The sequence below is a fragment of the Loxodonta africana genome, chromosome 16 (genome assembly GCF_030014295.1).
Source record: "Loxodonta africana isolate mLoxAfr1 chromosome 16, mLoxAfr1.hap2, whole genome shotgun sequence".
NCBI lineage: Eukaryota > Metazoa > Chordata > Mammalia > Proboscidea > Elephantidae > Loxodonta > Loxodonta africana.
The window spans coordinates 70,020,700-70,044,025 of record NC_087357.1 but is presented as its reverse complement, the minus strand read 5'-3'; the positions used below and the strand labels follow the sequence as shown (position 1 = coordinate 70,044,025).

Sequence of the window (23,326 nt, the reverse complement as noted above, 5' to 3'; positions counted from 1 at the left end):
GCAGATTGGGACAGGGAGTCAGGAGTGAGGGGCAGGAAGGAGCCAGCCCTTGTACCTGTGTTGATATTCACGGCAAAGGCATCCTCCTGGTTGGGCACCAGGTGATCAGTGTCGTCCTTGGCCACGATGCCAATGATGTGGTACTCCAGCTTTGGGTTGAGGTCGCGGTCAATGGCAGTGACGTTGGCAATGACAGTGCCTGGCTCGGCCGACTCCAGCACACTCACTGTCTGGATGGGGTTGAGGAACTCGGGGCGAGAGTCATTGATGTCTTCAATGAGGACGGAGATGATGGCCGTGCCCGAGAGAGGGACGGTGCCCCGGTCGGTGGCCACCACCGTCAGCCTGTAAGATTCCTGCTCCTCCCTGTCGATAGTGACGTTGCTGACACGGATGACCCCGGTGACGGGGTGGATGAGGAAGCGGTCCTGAGCCCCTGCTTCTATTCGGTAGACCAGTTCCCCATTGAGGCCACTGTCCTCATCCGTAGCTGTGACTTGAAGGACTGAGAATCCTGTAGGGGTGGGCAAGGGGAGGAGCTGAGCACCCCGCAGTGGCCTCCTCCCAGAGTGCCCCTGGGGCCCTTTCACCAAATGCATTCTCTTCAGGGTCACTTAAAACACTGCATCTAAAAATTACACAAGACTGGTCCTAGTAACTAATTCCCAGAGCATCCAGGATCTAAAAATATCCTTTAGAAATCCAAAACCTTAAAGAGATAGGTAATTCAAGATAAAAACAATAATAAACCACAAAATTATTGTGAAAGTTGAACAAATCCTTAATTTTCCCATGATGACTGACTACTTGGACATTTACTGGAATCTCAGTTATCATCAACTTCTTTCAAATGTTCTTTTTCAGTGCCCCAACTTTTCTGGAGCCCCAAGAAAGTGCTCAGCCTGACTGAGTGATTCACATTTACCTTGCTGCAGAGAAGCAATTCCTTATGCAACCTGTTATTTTCCTGTCTAAACCTGTCTTCTGGAACCACTATAAAGTCAGAGTGTGAAAGGACTGCAGAGATCATCTGAACTAACTCCTCAATAAAAACAAACAAAACAAAAAATTAAAAGTAATAATCAAATAATCAGTATTATTTTATACCATTAGAAATACAGAATTTATATATTTATGTTATATATTTTTGTATTTATATATTATGTATTTTATATGATTTATAAATTAGTAACTAATAATAAAAGTAGTACATATTCATTAGAAAAAGCCTGGACATATAGTAAAATGAAAGGATGAAAACAAAAATCATGTGTAACCCTATATCCTGGCAATAACCATTGCCATACTTCCTTCTGGTTTTTTTCTGCATGTTTTCCTACAAAATTAGGATCATACGTGGATGTACGCCTTTGTAACCTACTTTTCTGAATTATATTGTAAATTTAAAGTCTTCAAAATACATTTTAATGGCTAAGTAATATTCCACTATAAGAATGGACTATAATTTATTTAACATGTCTGTTGTTGGATATTTAATTCCTGTCTTATTTTTCACTATTGTATATACTGATGTAATTAACTTATTTGCATATAGATTTTGTTTGCATCCTTGAGTGTTGTGTTGTTAGCTGCCATCAAGGTCTCACGGTGACCCCACGCACAATGAGATGGGACTGCTGTGACCCACAGAGTTTTCTTTTTTAAATAATTTTGTTTCGTTGTTGTTTTTGGGAATATATGCAGCAACGACCTACACCAATTCAAGTTTCTACATGTACACTGCAGTGGTGTTGATTATATTCTTTGAGCTGTGCAACCACAACCGCGCCTTTCTGAGTTGCTCCTCCCCCATTCACATAAACTCATTGGGTCCTAAGGTTCCTATCTAATCTTTCGAGTTGCTGTTGTCAGTTTGATCCCATTTAGATGATATATAAATACAAAAATATAAAACATAAGTCTATATAGGTCTAAAAAAAGTGTAATGCCTAAGGCAGACACTCTTAGGGCTTTCATTGGCTGATTTTTTCATTTTTTTCATTGGCTGAAGTAGATTGCCAGGCTTTTCTTCCTAGCCCATCTTAGTCTGGAAGCTTCTCTGAAACTTGCTTAGCATTACAGCAACACAGAAGCCTCTGCTGACAGGTGGGGGATGGCAGCGCTGCGGTGCCCTGGCTGGGAATCAAACCTGGGTCTCGTGTATAGAAGGTGAGAATTCTGCCACGGGACCACCACTGCCCTCCTTTAGTATTACCTTGGGACAAATCCCCAGAAATGGAATTGCTAAGTAAAAGCTCATGACACGTAAGTCCAGAATGTCTTTTAGAAAGATTGCATCAAGCTATGCTTACTGGTGGTGCACAGAGGCTCCTTCTTACCACAGCTTTGCCAGCATTTAGTTTTTATACATTTGTCATGTTTGCAAGTTTATAGGAAAATGGTATTTTATGTTCTTTAATTACTAGTGAGATTGAACACTTTTTTTTGTATTTTATTTTACTTTTCTTTTTTTAATGTACTTTAGATGAAGGTTTACAGAACAAACTAGTTTCTCATTAAACAGTACACATATTGTTTTATGATATTGGTTAACGACTCCATGCCATGTCAACACTCTCCCTTCTCAACCTTGGGTTCCCTATTACCAGCATTCCTGTCCCCTCCTGCCATCTAGTCCTTGCCCAAGGGCTGGTGTGCCCCTTTGGTCTCATTTTGTTTTATGGCCCTGTCTACTCTTTGGCTGAAGGGTGAACCTTAGGAGTGACTTCATTACTGAGCTGAAAGGGTATCCAGGGGGCATACTCGAAGGGTTTCGCCAGACTCTGTCAGGCCAGCAAGTCTAGTGTTTCTTTCTTTTTATTTTTTATTGTACTTTAAGTGAAAGTTTATAAATCAAGTCAGACTCTCATACAAAAATTTATAAACACCTTGCTTTATACTCCTAATTGCTCTCCCCGTAATAAGACAGCACACTCCTTCCCTCTATTTCTTTTCGTGTCCATTCAGCCAGCTTCTGACCCTCTCTACCCTCTCATCTCCCCTTCAGACAGAAGATGCCAACATAGTCTCATGTGTCTACTTGATCCAAGAAGCTCATTCTTTGCTAGTATCATTGTCTATCCCATAGTCTAGTCCAATCCCTGTCTGAAGAATTAGCTTTAGGAATGGTTCCTGTCTTGGGCTAATAGAAGGTCTGGGGGCCATGACCTCTGGGTCATTCTAGTTTCAGTCAGGCCATATTAAGTCTGGTCTTTTTATGAGAATTGGGGGTCTGCATCCCACTGCTCTCCTGCTCCCTCAGGGGTTCTTTGTTGTGTTTCCTGTCAGGGCAGTCATTGGTTGTGGCCAGGCACCATCTAGTTCTTCTGGTCTCAGGATGATGTAGTCTCTGGTTTATGTGGTCCTTTCTGTCTCTTGGGCTCATAATTACCCTGTGTCTCTGGTGTTCTTCATTCTCCTTTGCTCCAGGTGGGTTGAGATCGATTGATGCGTCTTAGATGGTCACTTGCTAGTGTTTAAGACCCCAGATGCCACTCTCCAAGATGGGATGCAGAATGTTTTCTTAATAGATTTTATTATGCCAATTGACTTAGATATCCTCTGAAACCATGGTCCCCAAAGCCCTGCCCCTGCTACGCTGGCCTTCAAAGTGTTCAGTTTATTTGGGAAACTTCTTTGCTTTTGGTTTAGTCCAGTTGTGCTGACCTCTCCTGTATTGTGTGTTGTCTTTCCCTTCACCTAAAAAAATTCTTATCTCCTATCTAATTAGTGAAAACCCCTCTCACTCCCTCCCTCCTTCTCTCCCCACCTTATAACCATCAGAGAATATTCTCTTCTCTGTTTAAACTATTTCTCGAGTTCTTATAATAGTGGTCTTATACAATATTTGTCCTTTTGCAGCTGACTAATTTCACTCAGCATAATGCCTTCCAGATTCTTCCATGTTATGAAATGTTTCACGGATTCATCATTGTTCTTTACTGACATGTAATATTCCATTGTGTGAATAGCCCATAATTTATCCATTCATCTGTGGATGGGCACCTTGGTTGCTTCCAACTTTTTGCTATTGTAAACAGTGCTGCCATGAACATGGGTGCGTGTATAACTGTTCGTGTAAAAAAAAAAAAAAAAAAAGGCTGTTATTTCTCTAGGATATATTCCCCAGACTGGGACTGCTGGATCGTACGGTAGTTCTATTTGTAGTTTTTCAAGGAAGCGCCAAATCGATTTCCAAAGTGGTTGTACCATTCTACATTCCCACCAACAGTGTTGAAGTGTTCTAGTCGAGACTGAACACTTTCTATACACTTAATGGTTGGTTGTGTCTTCTGCCAATTGTCTCTTCTTGTCCTTTGCCCGTTCTTTCCCGTCAATTTATGCAAATTATATAATTGTGATAACTTGTGACAAATTTTTTTTTTCTCAGTTTGTTGTTTGCCTTTTATTATCGATTCTTTGTCTGACGTAAAGAAGTTTAAATTTGTGTGCTCTGAAACTGGACTTTTCCCTTTATGGGTTCTTCTGTTTCTTTTATGCTTAGAACGTTCTTATCCAGAAATCAGACAAATACTCACCTAAATTTTCTTCTCTTATTTTTTAGTGTTTTCTACTCCTTTCTATTTTCTTTATAATGAATCTAAATCCTAAGATTGCTGCACACTAAATAATAGGTTTTCCCCATTGGTTTCACTGTTTCCTTCATCATATAATATTAAAACCCAAGCCCAAACTCTCAGAAGACCACTGCTATTGAGGCAATTTGGACTCATAGCACCCCTATAGGACAGAATAGGACCATCCCATAGGGTTTCCAAGGCTATAAACCTTTATGGAAGTAGAGTGCCAAATCTTTCTCCCACAGTGCGGCTGGTGGGTTCAAATCACTGACCTTTTGGTTAGTAGCCAAGTCCTTTAACCACTGTGCCACCAGGCCTCCTCATACAATAGCACATTCTTTAATTTACCAGCATCTACCTCATATCACATGGTTTTAAATATTGTAGCTTTGTATTATGTTTTAATGAAGTCCCTGGATGGTGCAAAAAGTTAACACATTTGGCTGCTACCCAAAGTGTTGGCAGTTCGAGTCCACCCAGAGATGTCTCAGGAGAAAGGCCTGGTGATCTACTTCCAGAAAAAAAAAAAGAGAAATCAGCCATTGAAAACCCTGTGGAGCACTGCTCTACTCTGATACACATTGAGTCATCATGAGTTGGAGTTGACTTGATGGCAACTGGCTTGATAGTTTTAATATTTGGTAAGAGAAACCTGGCTTATTATACTCATTTTTCAAAAATTTCTTATTCTTCTAGATAATGTTTAGCATCCAATTTATCCCCAAAATCATATTTTTATTTTGAGGGAAATCACGTCCACCCTATTTTGATTTTAAAATAGTCCACCTTTCCATCCAGGAACACAGATGGAACATATCCTAATCATCTCATTTTACAGACAAGACACTGAGGCTCAGGGAAGGGAAATGGGTGCAGACCGGGTCTCTGGCTCCCAGTCCGGTGCTCTCCACTGCACCCTGCGGCCCATCCTTCTCCCCACTGGAGGTCAATTCTGCATCCACCCTGTGAGGCTCCAGTCCCCACAACCACCAAGCAGCTCCTGCCAGCCTGGGGAGGGGCGGGGGGCTGTCCTCCAGCTTACCTGGTGGGCAGTTCTCCAGCAGGTGGACAGTGAGGGCATTGGGGCTAAACGTGGGCCAGTTGTCATTGTCGTCCAGAATAGCGATCAGCAGGTCAGCTGTGCCATTGAGCAGCCCGATGTCCTCAGCTAGCAGGAGCAACTCCAGGACAGGAGGTGAGAAAGCCTCCCGGTCAATGATGACCCCTGACCTCACTGTCACCATGCCTGTCACCCGGTGCCACCAGTCAGGAGGTATCAAGGAAAAAGGGTGCAATAGGGAGACAGGGAAAGAGCCAAGAAGGATGTGACAGAGAAAGAGAGGGACATGGTGGGGAAAGAGGTGAACCAGAAGCAGAGAAATTTCGAGTCAACACAATGTCTTTCTTCTCTAAAGGTCTAACCACCCATGTTGAGTGTGCGGCTACTACATGCCAGGCTGTGTGATCCATGGTTTTCCTCCCTGGGTGCCCTCTGCAGTCCTCAAGAGCCCTGCCTGGGATGAGTGAGCAGTGTGAAGGACTCCACTGACAGACATGGTTGTCCCTCCCTGTTGCCACATGTTGCCAAATCACCCTCCTGGCCAGGACTGATGTGACCTGATCTCTAGGAGCTTCGGGGCTGGTGTGAGGTCAGGAGAGCTGCTTTGAGAGCTTCTGGCTGATATGGGGGGTGGTGCCTTAGCATGCTCACAGGGAGATGGAGGGAGTGGCATGGGCTCTCTGCCTAGGCTGAGCGCATGTACACCAGCAGGTCCTGCCTGTCGTCTCCAAGCCTCCTCCTGGGTCCTCCTGCCTGTCACCCCTTGGGGGTGGCCTAATCCAGCTGCTAGATGGGGGCTCTGGGCTGGAGAGAGAGGGTTTCACAGAGAGCCGGGATCCAGCACTGAGAACGGGAGCTCCAGCTGTAGCAGCAGGGTCACCCCTACCCTAGCAGGAGAGTCTCAAGCCAGCCAGGGGTGGTGGCAGGTGATGGCAGCAGAGGCCTCACCAGTGCTGTTGTTGATGTCAAAGAGGTCACTCTGGGCGCCCAGCAGTTGGTAGGTCACCACGGCGTAGACGTCCTGGTCCGCATCCAGGGCCAGGATGGGCCCATTGAGCACTGTGATGGGTGTCCCTGGGCCGAGGGGAGAGAGGTCACTGCAGGGCCCACCCAGCCCCCACCCTCCCTCCTCCCTGTCCTTCCCGGTGAGCCATGGCTGACGATGGATGAGAGGGGAGGGTGGGGGGGGGGTAGGAGGGGAGGTCCCAGGGCGGGGCTGCGGCAGCCTTGGCAGACTGAACGCAGCTGCCTGGGGAGCGGCCTCAAAGCCCTGCTGGGGAGAAAACACAACAGTGGTGAGCAAGCCCCTTGGCCTGTCCTGAGCCACGCCTGCCTTCCCAGCAGCCTTTGAGGCTGGCCACACCCGGGAGGGTCTGGGGGCTCCCTGACATCACCTTGTGGTGTGTGGGCCCTGCCTGGGTTTGCACATACAGCCCAGTCTGCCCATACATGCGTGCCCAATGCTCTATGCACAGGAGTTCCTATAGCTGAATAGGAATACAGTGTGTGCATACACGTGGTAACATTCACAATGTGATTCACCTGGTCTTGCGCATGTCTTTCTCTGCAGGTGTGCACATTTGCATGCGTGAGTGCATGGTGTAGCACCCATGCCTGCATATGTCTGTGCACGTGGGTAAGCCCATGCACGGCGTAGGCGCCCCTGCCTGTGTATGTCTGTGCACGTGGGTAAGCCCACGCACGGTGTAGGCGCCCATGCCTGTGTATGTCTGTGCACGTGGGTAAGCCCACGCACGGCGTAGGTGCCCATGCCTGTGTATGTCTGTGCACGTGGGTAAGCCCACACATGGCGTAGGTGCCCATGCCTATGTATGTCTGTGCACGTGGGTAAGCCCATGCAAGGTGTAGACGTCCATGCCTATGTATGTCTGTGCACATGGGTAAGCCCATGCAAGGTGTAGACGTCCATGCCTATGTACGTCTGTGCACGTGGGTAAGCTCACGCATGTGCTAGATACGGACACACCTGTCATGTGTGTGAGCATACACACAGGCGAGGCTTAAGAGTGAAGTGCATGTTGACACTCAGCCAGAGACTAGGAGTATCTCAGCTCATCTCTTTGTGACTCGACACTCAAGCTTCAGGGAGTGAGAAGGCTGGAGGAGGAGTGGGGGCACTGCCCACAGGGACTTAATTCCTTTGAATGGAGGTGTGGGGAAAGGGCCAGGCTGACCTACTTGGGGCCTCGACCCCCATCTCTGATTACAGCCAATCCTCACACCTAAAATGCCGTTTTGAGGGCGCAGTGCTCTCAGACCACACTGGGGACCCGTGACCACAGCTGGCTGTCTCTTCCAACTAGAAGGCTTTCTAAGAGGTCTGGTGGCCTGGCCCACCAGCCCCTCAGCGCTGTGCCCCTCTCTCCCCTCCTGTACCCTCCCGCACCCGCTAGGGTCTGTGTTCAGGCCTCAGCTGGGCCCCCATCAGGCAGGAGGTGGGTCCTCAGGTATCCGAGGCCCCAGTGGTGCCTGGCAGTGGTAGGGATTCCTGAGTGGGCCCAGCACCTACCGGTGGGAGAGTTTTCCATCACCTCAGCCTGGTAGGTGCTCTCAGTAAAGAGGGGGTGGTTGTCATTCTCGTCCGCAAGAAAGATCAGCAGAAAATCAAAATCCTGTGGGGGACAGGGTAGAGGGCAGCTTGTGGGCCATGTTCTAGCAAAGCGCCATAGTGGGAGGGGGGCTGGGAGGTTGGTGAGGGGTTTAGGGCACAGAGATTGGGGATTACGAAGCCCAAACCAGGGGTCCAGAGAGCTGGGTCCAAGTTCCTGCTCTGCTAGCAGCTCACTAGGTAGCCTTGGACAAGTCATTTCCCATGTCTGGGCCTCAGTTTTCCAGTCTGGCAAATGCGGATGTTAACTCCTCCATGGAGGTATTGCAAAGTTCACAGGAGACAGTGGGTGTGAAATGTATTTAATCGTGTCCCATCTCGTGTAAGGAAGCACTTCAGGCAGGAAGATCAGTCTTGTTTTTGACACCTCAAGGCCTGCCTGGTGCCTGATCAGAGCTCACTCAAACCCTTACCCTCTGCCACACTTTATAGCTTTCAAGCCACATTCACATTCCCGCCTCTCAGGACCCCTGGCAGCCATCTCCATTTCAGAGCTGAGGAAACCAAGGCCCAGAGAGGGGAGGTGATCCCTTGAAGCCACACAGTGAGTTAGCAGCTGAGTGGGGACTAGAACCCAAGTCTCCCGATTCCTGCCTCTCTATGCTGCTGCTTTGCAGGATAACCCAGGCCCCTCCTAAAGCACTGGTGGAGGAGCGAAGGAAGGAGAGCAAGGAAGAGAAAAAGCAGGAGAAAAAGGGGGAGGCAGGAAGTGAGAGAAGGGGGAGGGAAGGAGCAGGGAACAAGAGAGGCAGGTGGCTTATGAATACCTGCAACTGGAAGGCTCTGCTGGCTAGATAGATGGGGAAACTGAGGCCCAGGAAGGGCAGCGGCTTGTTAGTCAGGAGCAGAGCTGAGCTGAGCCAGGCCCAAGAAGTCCCGGCTGGGGCTCTGCTCTAGACCTCACGGGCTAGTGGGAGAGACCCCCACCTCCAAGGGACTGTTTGCTCTGCAGTGGCCACCTCCTCCTAGTAAAGAGAGCCAACTTCGTTTTTTGAGGAGAAAGCTGACTGGAAAACGCAGTCCTTCCAGGGCTCAGGGAATATGTTTGTGGGAGCGTGCAGGCCATGTGCACACACAGCTGTGGTGTCTGCCCTCTTAGGTAATGTGCTGAATACTTGAAATACACTGGCTCCTTCCATCCTCTCCACGACTCTGGGGTAGGCGCTATGATCATTTCGCAGGACAGAAAATGAATGCTGAGAGAAATGAGCTTGCCAAGTCCACACGCCTATGCCAGGGAGCACTGGAATTTGAATCCAGCACTTGCTGATGCCAAAGCCTGTGTGTTTAACCCCCGGGCCATGCCGCCTCCTGGAGGGGAGATGTTTTGTCACTCTGTTGGCACCACCCAACCCTGCTCTCACCCGAGCCTTCAGTCTCACCCTCCTGGCTATGCGTGGGTTCTCTGGGTTGTCCTTCACGGAGATGGTCAGCTTGTACTCTGGAATCCGCTCACGGTCCAGGGGCTGGTTCACAGTGATGATCCCTGTCTGGGATGTGAAAGGCTGGTGAGCTGAGTAGTGACCTGTTCCCAACACTGTGCTCTGGCCTAGACCTGCAGGGCCTTGCCAGGGCACAGTGACCCACTGATGCCCAGGTCTTGCTACCTCAAAGGTATGGACCCTCTTATGACCATGTGGTGTGGACAGTTAAGTCATATTCCAGGAGAACAAGTAGGGACTTCCTGGTGCATCTTGGTACAGACCAACCAAGTGTACCAGAGGCTCTGGCACCGCCTCTACATATGACAAGCCTCAGAGGTGACAGGGAGGCAGGGCTGGCTCTAGGTGGACCCCAGAGATGGCTCAGCTGGGGAATCCAAGGTTCCACGCTTCCTCTAGAGATTCTCTTATCCCAGTGGAAGGAGAATCCCTGAAGAAAGCCTGGAGCAAAAGGAGCCCAGATAGCAGCAGTAGAAAACAAGCCCCCTAGCACAGGGTCCTCTTTGGTAGGGACACCCTAGTGGGCCTTCCTAGGTCAGTCTTTGCTCTACCGTGGCATTAATGAAGAAGGCCCGCTCTCGGTTGCCAGCCGTAATGTTGAAGGTGAGCAGCGCGTTGCAGCCACTGTCAGCGTCACTGGCCAGGATGTGGGCGACAAAGCTGGAGACGGGAGTGTTCTCACTGATGGTGATGTTCATGGGCAGGTTCAGCAGCAGGGGGTCATTGTCATTGATGTCCAGCACCCGGATCCCTACCAGCATCTGGAGGCCAGAGGAGGAGGGAGGAGGAAGTGGTGCAGGAGCGGGACCAGGAGAAAAGGGAGGGCGAGGGGGAGAAGAAAGGAGACGAAGAGAAAGTGATGGTGGACATGGAGGCAGAGGAGAGGAGGTGATGGACGAGATGGAGCAGGACAGCAGAGGGGTGGTCACTGAGGAAGAGGAAGTGGAGTTGATGGAGAAGAAAGAAGAAGAGGAAGAAAAAGATAATAAAAAAGGCAAAAGAGGATGACGATGAGGATGAGGAGGGAAGCAGGAAAGGTAAAGGCAGAGGTGGGACAGAGGGAGGGATGGGAAGGACTGCATTTTGGGCTGGGTGCAAAGGCTTGGCTGGAGGGGAGGGGGAAGAGGCACAGCTGCCAGGCCCAGGCCCAGGCTCCATGTGGTGAGCCCTGAGAGGACTCGGAGGTCTGCTGTGGGTGCTAAGGTCTGCCACGAGGGTGCCACAGAAAAAGTGTCCTGGCTGTCAGTGGAGTATCTCTGAAGTGTACAAGAGGCAGTGGGGTGAAGCCAGCAGAAGGGAACCCCCCAGACTCACCGTGGAGCTGAGAGGGGGCACCCCCCTGTCGCGGGCACAGATGGTCAGGTTGTAGAAGGCAATGGTCTCCCGGTCTAGCTCCACATCCTTCCGGACCCGCAGTACCCCCTCCACGGGAGAGATCAGAAACTCCCCTGGGTATGCCCAGAAGAGGCCAGAGTTAGCAGGCATGGCCAGTAGCTACGGAGAGCCCGGGCCTCTCCCTGCTTCCTCTAGCAAGCCTTACTCTCCAGGGTGGACCCCCAGCTTCAGATCCTCATGGGACCTGCCGAGGGCTGGGAAGTGAAGAAGTGAGAGGAATAGGAACTGCCAGGGGTGCAGGTGGGCATGGGCCACTCACACCCCTGATGTCCCTGTGAGGCCAGACCAACGGTTCCTTCCTGGGCATGGCCTCCCCATCTGTAGAACAGACAGGGTCACTTCTTCCTATCTGTACAATGGGCAGGCAAGGGACTGACTCTGGTTAAGATAGTTACGTTGAAAAAGTAGAGGCTTTCTTTCTACAGTCCCTGGATGGTGAAAACGGTTAAGCATTCGGCTGCTAACCAAAAGTTTGGGGGTGGTTTGAGTCTACCCAGAGGCACCTTGGAAGAAAGGCCTGGCAACCTATCTCTGAAAAATCAGTCACTGAAAACCCCATGGAGCACAGTTCTACTCTGACACACATGAGATCAGCGTGAGTCAAAGTCTACTTGATGCCAACTTTTTTTTTTCTCGCTTTCTACTCAAGTACCTTCCTTCTAAGGAGCCCTGGTGGCACAACAGTTAAATGCTCGGCTGCTAACTGAAAGGTTGGTGGTTCGAACACACTCATCAGCTCTGTGAGAGAAGGACCTAGTAACCTGCGTCCATAAAGATTATAGCCTAGAAAACTCCACGGGGCAGTTCTACTGGGCTGCATCAACTTAACAGCACTTAACACCACCACCACCCTCTTTCTAATCACCCTTGATCAGAAATGGATTATTGAAAGCCTTAGAAACTTTTTAATGTGTGATCCCTCCTGGATACCACGTCTTATTATATAAAAAAAAAGGATATTGGAGAAGGGCAAAGCTTAACACAGAGGAAAGTCTTGCTAACGGTGAGCCTGTAGGCGCTGAGACAGGACAGAGTTGGAGAAGTAAGCCCCCCCTGCCCTCCATTCATCCCAGGTATTGAGCCACAGGTGGACAGCAGAGAGGGCTCTCCCAGGCTGTGGTTGTCCCTTAGCCCTAGTCTGTCCTGACTTCCCTTCTCTGACCTTTTGAAGAACCCTCAGCTGGCCCTTTGGGTCAGCCCTTGTTGTAGCCTCGCTGAGTGGCCAGATGTCTGAGGATGTCAAGAAGCTTGATTCTCAGACTCTGAGTTGGAAGGGACCTCAAAGATAATCCTTTGGAAAGTGAAACTGGAGTCCAGAGAAAGGTGGTGACTTATCCAAGCTCCCACAGTATGTTAATGAAGGAACCGCATTTGAATCCAGGGCTCTGAGTCTTGGCCCACTGCATCCCATGGGCTTGTGGTCTTTCCAGACCACACCACCCAGAGCTGACAGGGGCAGGAGGTGTGGGAGGGAGAGAGGGGTGGGAAAAAGGATGGGGTGGAGGGCGAGGGGCAGATAAAAAGGGAGCTAGGGGGCAAGTGGGATCCCAGTTGGAGTGGAGACATTAGAGGGGGTGAGGCTCTGGCAAAAAGAAAAGGGAGAGAAGGTAAGCAAGCGAATGGGGAGAGCCTAAGGAAGAGGGGTGGCCTTTTTGCACTCCCCCAGGAACTTGGAGGAAGATACTTTGACAAGTGGGGATATGAGGCTCAGAGTAGGGCACTGACTTGTTCAAGGACACACAGCACAGGGGCAGGGCAACAACAGAGGCCCAGGCTCCCCTAGTTTTCTCTGCCTCCTTCTTCACAACCCACCCTACCATTCCCTGCCCCCAGCTCCTGCCGATGTGGATGTGATTTACAAATAGCCTGCCAAGTCCCACCTGCAGCTGGGGCTTCCCACTGAACTTTCTGCTCTTAGCCTCTCCTCGGCCCTCACAGGCTTGGCCTTGCCTGGAGGGGTGGAAGCTGCTTGAAGCAGGATTTCCTGAGCCTGGTACTCCAAAGTCTCCAAAGAACTGGGGATTCCCTTTCTAGGCATTTCCCAGCCCTGTCTCAGTCCCTGACCAAGTGTGCACAGATGGCTTCCTGCCCTCTTTTCAAGGCCAGGGAAGACCCCACGCCTACTCCTTGGAGAAAGGGAAGAGGCTCCTGAAGGCTCAGAGGGGAAAGGCTCAAGGGCTGGAGGGCTGGACCCAGGCTAGACCACATACAGTGTCAACTCGAAGGGAGCAGGCAGGCCAAAGGACCCCGTTGCAAGTGATCCTCCTCCCCAGCTTGCCTGGGGCCTGAACTCCCCACCCACGCCATATCTTCTGGAGACGGGAAGCTGAAGCTTAGGCTTTGGATTCATTCATATCCAGGTCTGCCTCCTAACTTCACCATTGTGTGCTCTTGGGTATGTTACTAAGCCTTGATGTTCTCTTCAGGAAAATGAGGCTAATCAAGAGTTGCCATGGCAGGGTTGTGCTGGTAATGGACAAAGCCTGTCTGCCTTGTGGGTGCTGGATCCAGGGCTGCTCTTGGTATCATCATGGGGCCTTGAAAGGAAGCCCAGGGAGCAGAAGGCACCGGGAGCTATCAGGAAGGATGAGGGTACAAGAAGGGGGCCTCAAGAGTGGGCCTGACCAGAAGGGACAGTGGGAGTTCCTGAGAAGGCCAGGCTTGGCAGAAGAGGCTGAAGGGGCTTGGCCTGCTTCTCATCTGTTCTTTGGCTGCACATCTCCTCCTTGGAGCTGTGAGGGCCCAGTCACCCTTGACGTCTCCCTAAGCTCAGGCTGCAGGTGAGAAGGTGACCTGTAAGCTGGGTGGCCTTGAGCATGTCCCCTCACCCAGTGGTCTGCGGCTAACCCTCTGGGCTGTGTTCCTCACAAGTGGCAAGGATGACCCTTCCTCTGTCCTCTGGGAAGAAGTTCTATATTTCCTATCGGATCTCAAAGAGGTCTAAGGCCTTCTCCAGGGCTACAAACCTCTGTCCCCAGAATTCACAGTGTTCTTCCGTATCCATGTGAAGAAGGGGTGAGGAGGATATTATTGCCATCATCTGTGGTTGAGGAAACTGAGGCTTAGAGAGAGCTCACACAAAACTGGGGCCAACTGCCTTGAGACTTCCCTTAGACCTGTCCTGCTCTTGAGTAGGAGGGGGAGAGGCCTTCTAGGTCATATCTACCCTGCCCCCAGTTCAGGCTCTACTCACCCAGGGGGTCTCCATCCATGATACTGTATTCCACCTGGCCGTTTGGGCCTGAGTCCCGGTCGTGGGCCAGGAAGGTCCATACCCTGGGCCCCGGTTGGCCCTCGGTGACGTCAAATGGCCCTTCGTAGTCCCGGGGGAAGGTGGGCGCATTGTCATTGATGTCGTTCACATTCACAAGCACCTAAGCCAGTGGACAGGCTTAGCCAGAGGCCGTGTCCCAGCCAGCCCTGGGGCCCCTCATGGGGCCTCAGTTCCCTCATCTATAAACTGGACCCAATAACCCTGCGTTCTGGGGCTGATGCAAGAATCATAAAGGATGACGGAAGTGGAAGGGTCTTTTAAGCTCTGCCTGTGGATGAGTTATTATTATTGTCAAAGCCTTTCAGTGGGCATATTAATCACGTTAATAATGCTATGAACTTCTAGTTATCACTGCGCCAAGCTCATTTCACACGGTCTCATTTGTTTTTCCCAGAGTCTGAAATGCAGCTTTTATTATCCCCCTTTCACAGGTGAGGAAATTGGAGAACGGGAAGGTTAAGTGACTTGCCTACAGCCATAGCACTAGGAGGTAGAGGTGCAGGGATATGAACCTCTGCTGGTTTGAGCAGAGTTCGTGCTCTTCCCGTGAAGGGGAGGAAGGCAAGTGCCATGACCGGTCTGATAGATGTAGCCACACAGAGAAGTTCAGTGACTTCCTCAGAGACACACAGCAAATTTGAGTTGCTGAGACTAGGACAAGGCTCTTAGATTTAGGCATTTCCTCTGGACACTCGATCTTTCCTCCTCTTGCTATGGAATTTTCTGAGTACAGTCCTCTCCCCACCCTCAAGTTGGGGTATGTTCCCCTCCACCCACCGTGGTGGTAGAGGTGAGGCGGTGGGACAAGATGGGGCACTGGTCCGTGGCAGTGACGATCAGGGTGTAGCAGCCATGGCTTATCTCGTAGTCCAGCTCCTTTGTGGCACTGATGACGCCCTGGGTGGGGACAAAGAGAAAGCAAGGGTGGATCAATGAATGGTGGGTCTGAGCACCCTGGAAATCAGCTCCTTCATGGGGCACCCTCTGATCACCACAGGAGCAAGGCCCTGACTTCCTGGCCACGGTGGTGAAACCCCATTGCCTTCTAGACCAGTCACCATTCCACCTGAGATTTTCATTCTCCCAGCACTGGCTGCCTCCCAGGTTTCCTCTCGGACTCCATCTTCTCTCCCCAATCCCCATGTCATTGGGCTCCCAACCAATCCCTGCCCCTCCTCCTGGACCCTGCCATCAGCTGCTGACCATTCGTCTGTTGATACGGAAGGTGTTGATGATGTTGCCTGAGACGATGGCGTAGGTCACTGTGCCATTGGGCCCCTCATCCAGGTCCAGCGCCTGGATGGTGACGAGGCTGGCATTGATGGTGTCTGGGCCCTCATCCAGCAGCACCTCGTAGTGGGGTCGCTGGAACACGGGCGCGTTATCATTTTCATCCACGATGGTCACGTACACGTGGGTGGTGGCCTGTGGAGAAGAGCAGAGTCAGGTTCTTTTGTCAGGTGGCTAAAGGGTTTGAGGTGGAGCCAGCTAGATGTTCTCCTAGGTTGAGCGCACTCAGCATGACCCCACCTTAGAAAGGATGGGAGAGAGGGACATCACAGGCTGGTGGAAGAGGAAAGCACACGTTGCTGTTATCTGTAGTTGAGCTGGTCCCTGACTCATGGTGACCCCGTGCTCAATGGAATGAGATGCTGCCTGATCCTGTGCCATCCCCATGATCAACTGCTTATTGGACAGTGTTCTGTTGTGATCCACAGGGTTTTCACTGGTTGATTTTTGGAAGTAGATCACTAGGCTTTACTTCCTAGTCCATCTTAGACTGGAAGCTCCGCTGAAACCTGTTCAACATCATTACAACATGCAAGCCACCAGTGACAGATGGGTAGTGGCTGCACATGAGGTGTATTGCCTGGGAATCGAACCCAGGTTGCTCACATGGAAGATAAGAACTCTACCACTGAACCATGAAAGCGCATGGTTTATTTTTTTTGAGCCACCAAAATACAAAACAAAGGCAAACAAAAGAAAGCACATGAGGCTCCACTAAAAACCAAGCTAGGTAACTTCTTAAGTCCAAAATTGAATTACTACCACCACTCCTCTGTCCAGTGCCCATGGCAGACATCAGTAATCAATCATAGCACCGCTGAAGTCACAAGCAACCTCAGGCTCCTTCTCAGCACAGTGATCTCATGATTAAAATTGGTATACGAGATGAACCCCAGTAGTCACCCCCAGCCCATAGCTTTGCCTGCTCCAGGGCCTTACTGACCCTGGGCCTCCTGCCAGACCACGTGAGACAAGAATGGAACACTCAAGCCCCACACAGTATTTAAACTTCACCCATTGCTCATGTAGATGGAAGAAATACGTGTTTTCAGCATTTTTAAAGGGGAAGACATTGGATTTGGGGACATTTCATAAGCTGTGATGAAGTAAACTCACAAAGCAAAACTTCATTGCCGGAAGTTTCTGCAGCACGCAGCATGCACTCCTGTGATTGGCCATCTCTGGCGATGGTTGAGCCAATCAGACCACAGGAATTCCCAGCCAATCAGGACTCAGTGATCAGCACTCAAGAACTGATATTAATGACTAATGTGGCACTTCATGAGCAGAGCTGTTGTTGGCTGCCAACAAGTCGGCCCCTGAGTCATGGCTACCTCATGGACAATGGAATAAAACATTGCCTGGTCCCGGGCCATCTCCATGATCAGTTGGGGATCAAACTGTTGCGATCCATAGAGTGTTCATTGGCTGGTTTTTGGAAGTAGATCACCAGGCCTTTTTCCTAGTCCATCTTAGCCTGGAAGCTCTGCTGAAACCTGTACAGCATCCTGGCAACATGCAGGCCTCCACTGACAGGTAGTGACTGCACAAGAGATGCACTGGCTGGGAATCAAACCCAGGTCTCCAGCATGTAGGGTGAGAATTCTACCACTGAACCACCAATGTCCCCCTCACAAGGAAATTAACCATGTGCTGGTATTCTCTGACCTCTTCCTGCCCTCCTCCATTCTCTGCCTTTCTCCACCTGGGAGAATGTTCCCTCTGGACTGCCTTGCCTGGGCTCTCTTTTATCTGGCTTCCCAATGGGTTTGGCCAATAGAAGGCCCTGGTAGAAAACAGGACGAAGGAGGAGAGAAAGGTGGGGGCTTATTGCCCTTACTCTCTCCTTCCCTCACTGCAGTTCTGCCAGTGGCTCAGTTTTCCCGTGAGGAGGGCCCTCTATCACGGCTCCAGCTCTCACTGAGCTCCAGGGACATCATCTTCTCTTCTTGCCCTTTTGTACCTGGGGGTGGCAATGGCTTCCTGCAATCGCTCTGTCCTGGTGCTTTGCCACCCTGCTGTCAACAGTCCTTCCATCAAACTCTCTCCAGTTGAGCCCTGAGTGTGCTGTCTGTTTCCTGCCAGGATCTTGACAAATTCAGACCATAACGAGTGACTGTACTGGGTTGAATAGTGTCCTCCAAAAACGCATATTCTCCGGAACCTCAGGATGTGACCTTATTTGTAATTAGTTAAGATGAGGTCATACTGGATTAGGGTGGACCCTAAACCAATGACTGGTGTCCTTGTAAAAAGGCCACATGAAGACACAGAGACACACAGGGAGAATGCCACGTGAAGACACAGAGACACACGGGGAGAATGCCACGTGAAGACACAGAGACACACGGGGAGAATGCCATGTGAAGACACAGAGACACACGGGGAGAATGCCATGTGAAGACACAGAGACACACGGGGAGAATGGCACGTGACGATGGAGGCACATGAAGCTGCAAATGCTGGAACACCAAGGATTGGTGCAACCACCAGAAGCTGGGAGAGAGGCTTGGCATAGTTTGCCCCTTGGAGCTTCTAGAAGGAACCAACCATGCCGACACCTTGATTTTGGACTACTAGCCTTCCAGAACTGTGAGAGAATACATTTCTGCTGTTTTAAGTCTCCTGGTTTGTGATACTTTGTTATGACAGTTCTCAGAAACTAACAAAGATGACTAATGATAAAATAATAAGGCTACAACAACTGCAAAGATGTCTGCATAAAGAGAACGTGACTAAGCTATTGCCAAGGCCGGAGATCAGAAAACAGGTGATACAAAAAACTTGTGTGCAACTTTTTCCTTGGGCCTGGCTAGCTCTGGAGCCACCTCTGCAGGGACAGACAGAGGGACAGGGGTCTGAACCCAGGAAGGCTGGTGCTGCCCCTGGAATGGCAACGATTCCTCTGAGCCTGAGTCCTGGCTCTTTGGAAGGTGTATTGGATGGTTGTTGGAAATTGTTTCCAAAGCAGGTTGGGTTTGCAGCCTTGAAATGGAGCTGTGTGACCTTGAACAGGCCACCTCCTCTCTCTGGGGCTTTTCTCTTTGTTAAATAAAGGACTTGACTTGATCGCTGGAGTCCCTCCTAGTTCAGACATTCTGGGGTTCTGGTCTCTTGTCATTAGTCACGTGGACTAAAATCCATCATAGGGAGGCATTCCTTTGGGTCTTGTAGTCTCAATAAATCTTTATTAGAATTCTGACACTCAGGGAGAAAAAATGCATTATTTTAACATTTCTCAAACTTTCTCCCCAAAGACTGGAGAGGAAGCTTGTACCAAGTCTGGGAGAATAACCTGAAGTGTCAGTCTCAAGAATGAAATGTCTTTGAAATCTCTTATGTTACCTTTGCAATCGCATATGGATTTTATATCCTTCTCCACAATGTATTAGTGGTTATTTTCATTAAAAATAGTGGTGGGGCCTGGAACAATAGAGAATGAAGAACACCAAAAGACACAAGGTAAATATGAGCCCAAGAGACAGAAAGAGCCACATAAATCAGAGACTACATCAGCCTGAGACTGGAAGAACTTGATGGTGTCCGGCTACCACTGATGACTGCCCTGACAGGCAACACAACAGAGAACCCCTCGGGGAGCAGGAGAGCAGTGGGATGCAGACTCCAAATTCTTGTAAAAAGACCAGACTTAATGGTCTGACTGAGACTAGGAGGGACCCCGGAGGTCATGGTCCCTGGGCCCTCTGTGAGCCCAAGACTGGAACCATTCCCAAAGCCAACTCTTCAGACAGGGATTGGACTGTACTATGTAAAGCAGAAAATGATACTGCTGAGGAGTGACATGCTTGGCTCAAGTGGACACATGAGACTATGTGGGCAGCTCCTGTCCTGAGGGGAGATGAGAGGGCAGAGGGGCCCAGAAGCTGGCTGAATGGACACGGGGAATACAGGGTGGAGAGGAGAAGTGTGCTGTCTCATTAGGGAGAGAGCAGCTAGGAGTACATAGCAAGGTATATATAAGTTTTTGTATTAGAGACTGACTTGATTTGTAAACTTCCACTTAAAGCACAATAAAAAAAAGTAGCGGTGGGGGCATGATCTCACGTATACGAAACAGGCAAATATATAGAAACCACAGTTTATTGGTGGTTACCAGGGGTGAGAAGCGGGCAGAGAGGGAGGGGTTACTGCTTAGGAGGCACTGAGTTTCTGTAAATGGTGGTGGAATGATTTGGAAAAGGATACTGATAATGGCTGTACAACATGTAGAATGTAATCAATATTACTGACTTACACCTGTAAAAATTGTTTGATTGGCACATGTTTTGTTATATATGTATTTAACACACACACACAAATAGTGGTACCCAAACCCAATGCAACCCATTGCTCTCAAGTCGATTCCAACTCACAGTGACCCTATAGGACAGAGTAGAACTGCCCCATAGGGTTTCCAAGGAGCATCTGGTGGATTTGAACTGCAGACCTTTTTAGTTAGCAGCTGTAGCACGCCATAGCTCTTAACCACTGTGCCACCAGGGCTCCACCAAATAGTGGTAGGAGCCCTCAAATATTTGAGTGTTTACCTGACTGCTCTGCATGGCCCTGGATGTAGCAGTGAGCTCTCTGCCCTATGTGAGCCTAGCACTGAGTTTCCCTGAGCTCCCCCTCTGCCAGCAAGAGCTTGGTGCTGCAGGGAAGGGGTTGGATTCCAGCCTCTCAGGGGAGGGCAGGGGTGCTGACATGTCAGGGGTGCCCAGACTCACCTCCTAGGCTCTCTGGAAGTGGATCTAACCATAGTGCAGGCTGTGTGTGTTGCGGGGGGAGTGTCTCACAGAGTAACCTCATGCAGCCCCTCCTGCTCTGAGGCCGGTCCTAGGCTTGGGTGGGGGAAGGTGGGTCTGACCTTCTCTGGTCTCTACAGTCAGGAGGAAGTCAGTGACCCAGAAGGCCCTCTCAGCTGGGCCTTTCCTGCCCTGCCTTGGCATTGAGGAAACAGGGCTTGAGGTTTCTGGAGCATGCCCTCACCTTGAGCAATCCCTCTGCCCCTCACAGATGCCTGCATCTCACTCTTATGCAACCCCAGGAGGCTCAGGGGAGGGTAGTGTGGTGGGAGGAAGGAAGTGGGGGGCGGGGGCCGGGCCCAGCTCGGTTGCTCTAGCCCCCCCCCGGGGAAAGGGTTGGCAGGGTAGTGCCTCCCCTCCCCCAATCCCAGGCTCTCAGCACCCATCTACTAGGCCCTGGGGTAGATGGAATCTGGTTTCAAGGGTGGTCTGGGCAAGGCCAGGCCATGAAGGGGCTGGGGGAGAGGGGTGAGGTGCTCTAGGGTCCTACTCCTCAGTGACCCAGGACAGGCCTGAGGACAGCTGAGGTGGGGAGAAAGCCCAGTGCCCATCTGCTTTCAGTTCTAGCTTTGCACTTTCTCTTGGTGAAATAAAGCTCACGCTCTGCCATCAGGAAGGCTCCTGCTGTCTCCCAGGTGGGGTCACGAGGTCAGGGCTATGCCCAAGGACCTGCGGTTATGTCCCATCGGCCCATCCCATTGGGTTTCCCCATCTTCCAGGGGCTGAGCTGGAACAAGGTCACCTCTGATGTGGCCTTCCCCTGCCTCAGGAGCGAGGGCAGGGAGGACATCCCAGAGAGCTCCCAGGGAGCCTGTGACTTGAATCAGGCCACCCATGCAGCACCCAGAATTCCCAGTTCCCATTCAGCCTCATTCCCGATTCCTGATGCAGCTGGACTCTGTTCTCTGCTCTTCAGCCTGGGGGTTGCCTGAGCTCAGGATCCCTAAAGGGCCACCAAAGCCCCTGGGAGCTTCAGCCAGTCTGGTATAAACTGGGTAGAATGGCTGTGCTGCCCTTGCCTCTCCCTGAGCCCTGGCCCCAGCCAGTCACCTCTGCTCTTCCATCCAGGCAGTCATTCCTCAGTCATCCACGTATTCATTGGTTTGTCATCCAGTTAAGGGTGCACTGGAGCCCTGGTGGCACAGTGGGTAATAGCTACAGCTGCTAAACAAAAGGGCAGCAGTTCAAATCGATCAGCCTCTCCTTGGAAACCCTACGGGGCAGTTCTACTCTGTCCTATAGGGTCACTATGAGTCGGAATTGACTTGACAGCAACTTTTTTTTTTAAGAGTGCATTAGATACCCTCTCCATGCCCAGCTTAGTGCCAGGGACTCTAAACATCAGGAAAAAGCCCCGGCCCCCAACAGCCTGGGAGGGCAGATGAGCCCAGGCTCTTTGCCAGGCAGATAACCCCAGGCCTGGTGTGACAGCTGGACGGGGGTGTGGACAGTAAGGACTGGAGGGGTCAGAGGAGGGCCAGGACACTTGCGAAGGGGAAAGAAGTTGACTTGAGCCCTGAAAGATGAGAAGAATTTTGACAAGAGGAGAGACCTCCGCAGTGATGGTGACAGGCTGGGTACGGCCACAAGAGCAGAGGCACTCGGGGTGAAAATGCAGAAGCCTGTTCTGCAGACACCGAGGCACCAGGGATGGAGAGTAGGTGCAAAGTGGGAGGTAAACCTAGGGCCGTGCGGGGAGAGGAGCTGGGATGATATCCTACTGGCGCACTAACAAATGCTAACACACACGTGTCTCCGTGTAGGATGTACCCAGCTGTACATAAGCCCTCATGTGTTCCGTGGTGTGTGTGTGTGTGTGTGTGAGCACAGGATGTCCCTGGGCCCACCCAGGCTCTGAATCCTACAGCCAAGCCTGTCCCAACTTGCCTAGCTCTTCACAAAGGTCAGATTCCATGTATTCATTCATCCATTCGTTCCTTTCAGCACCTATCATATACCAGGCCCTGGGCCAAGCTGAGGGGTATAGGGTAAAAGTCCTTGCCCCAGGAAACTCAAAGGCTGGTGGGCGAGGGCAGACACAAACTACAACCATTAGAAATGGTACTAAGTTAATGGAAGGTCTGTAGACACATCTGAGCTCCCTGAAGGACCAAATTTCTGGGCTGAAGGCTGTGGGGACCATGGTCTTGGGTAACATCTAGCTCAAATGGCATAACATAGTTTATAAAGAAAATGTTCTACATGCTACTTTGGTGAGTAGCGTCTGGGGTCTTAAAAGCTAGCGAGTGGCCATCGAAGATACTCCAGTGGTCTCACCCTGTCTGGAGCAATGAGGAATGAAGAAAACCAAAGACACAAGGGAAAGATTAGTCCAGAGGACTAACGGACCGCAACTACCACAGGCTCCACCAGACTGAGTCCAGCACAGCTAGGTGGTGCCCGGCCACCACCACCGACTGCTCTGACAGGAATCACAATAGAGGATCCCCGACAGAGCTGGAGAAAAATGTAGAACAAAATTCTATCTCACAAAAAAAGACCAGACTTACTGGTCTGACAGAGATTGAAGAAACTCTGAGAGTATGGCCCCTGGACATCCTTTTAACTCAATACCGAAGTCGCTCCTGAGGTTCACCTCTCAGCCAAAGATTAGACAGGAACCTAAACGGGCACACGAGCCCAGGTGCAAGGAATGGAAGGCAGGAGGGGACAGGAAAGCTGGTAATAGGGAACCCAAGGTCAGGAAGGGGAGAGTGTTGACATGTGGAGTTGGCAACCAATGTCACAAAACAATATGTGTATTAACTGTTTAATGAAAAACTAGTTTGCTCTGTAAACTTTTTTTAAAAAATGGTACTAAGTTAGATGTAGATATATCCCTTAGGCTGTG

The 23,326-nt window shown here is 50.4% G+C and overlaps 1 protein-coding gene across 13 annotated transcripts in view; it reads right to left on the bottom strand.

The window, feature by feature from the left end:
* CDH23 (cadherin related 23) overlaps positions 1-23,326 on the bottom strand; it is a 524,046-nt gene that overhangs the window by 23,202 nt on the left and 477,518 nt on the right. For all 13 annotated transcript variants that reach the window (XM_064269675.1, XM_064269673.1, XM_064269677.1 and 10 more), the window contains 10 exons: positions 15,584-15,805; positions 15,158-15,277; positions 14,300-14,480; positions 11,026-11,159; positions 10,263-10,472; positions 9,652-9,759; positions 8,171-8,273; positions 6,589-6,714; positions 5,623-5,826; positions 56-514 (listed from right to left, as the gene is read on the bottom strand). In XM_064269675.1, the coding sequence (XP_064125745.1) occupies positions 56-514; positions 5,623-5,826; positions 6,589-6,714; positions 8,171-8,273; positions 9,652-9,759; positions 10,263-10,472; positions 11,026-11,159; positions 14,300-14,480; positions 15,158-15,277; positions 15,584-15,805 (1,867 nt within the window). The remainder of the gene's footprint in view (positions 1-55; positions 515-5,622; positions 5,827-6,588; positions 6,715-8,170; positions 8,274-9,651; positions 9,760-10,262; positions 10,473-11,025; positions 11,160-14,299; positions 14,481-15,157; positions 15,278-15,583; positions 15,806-23,326) is intronic.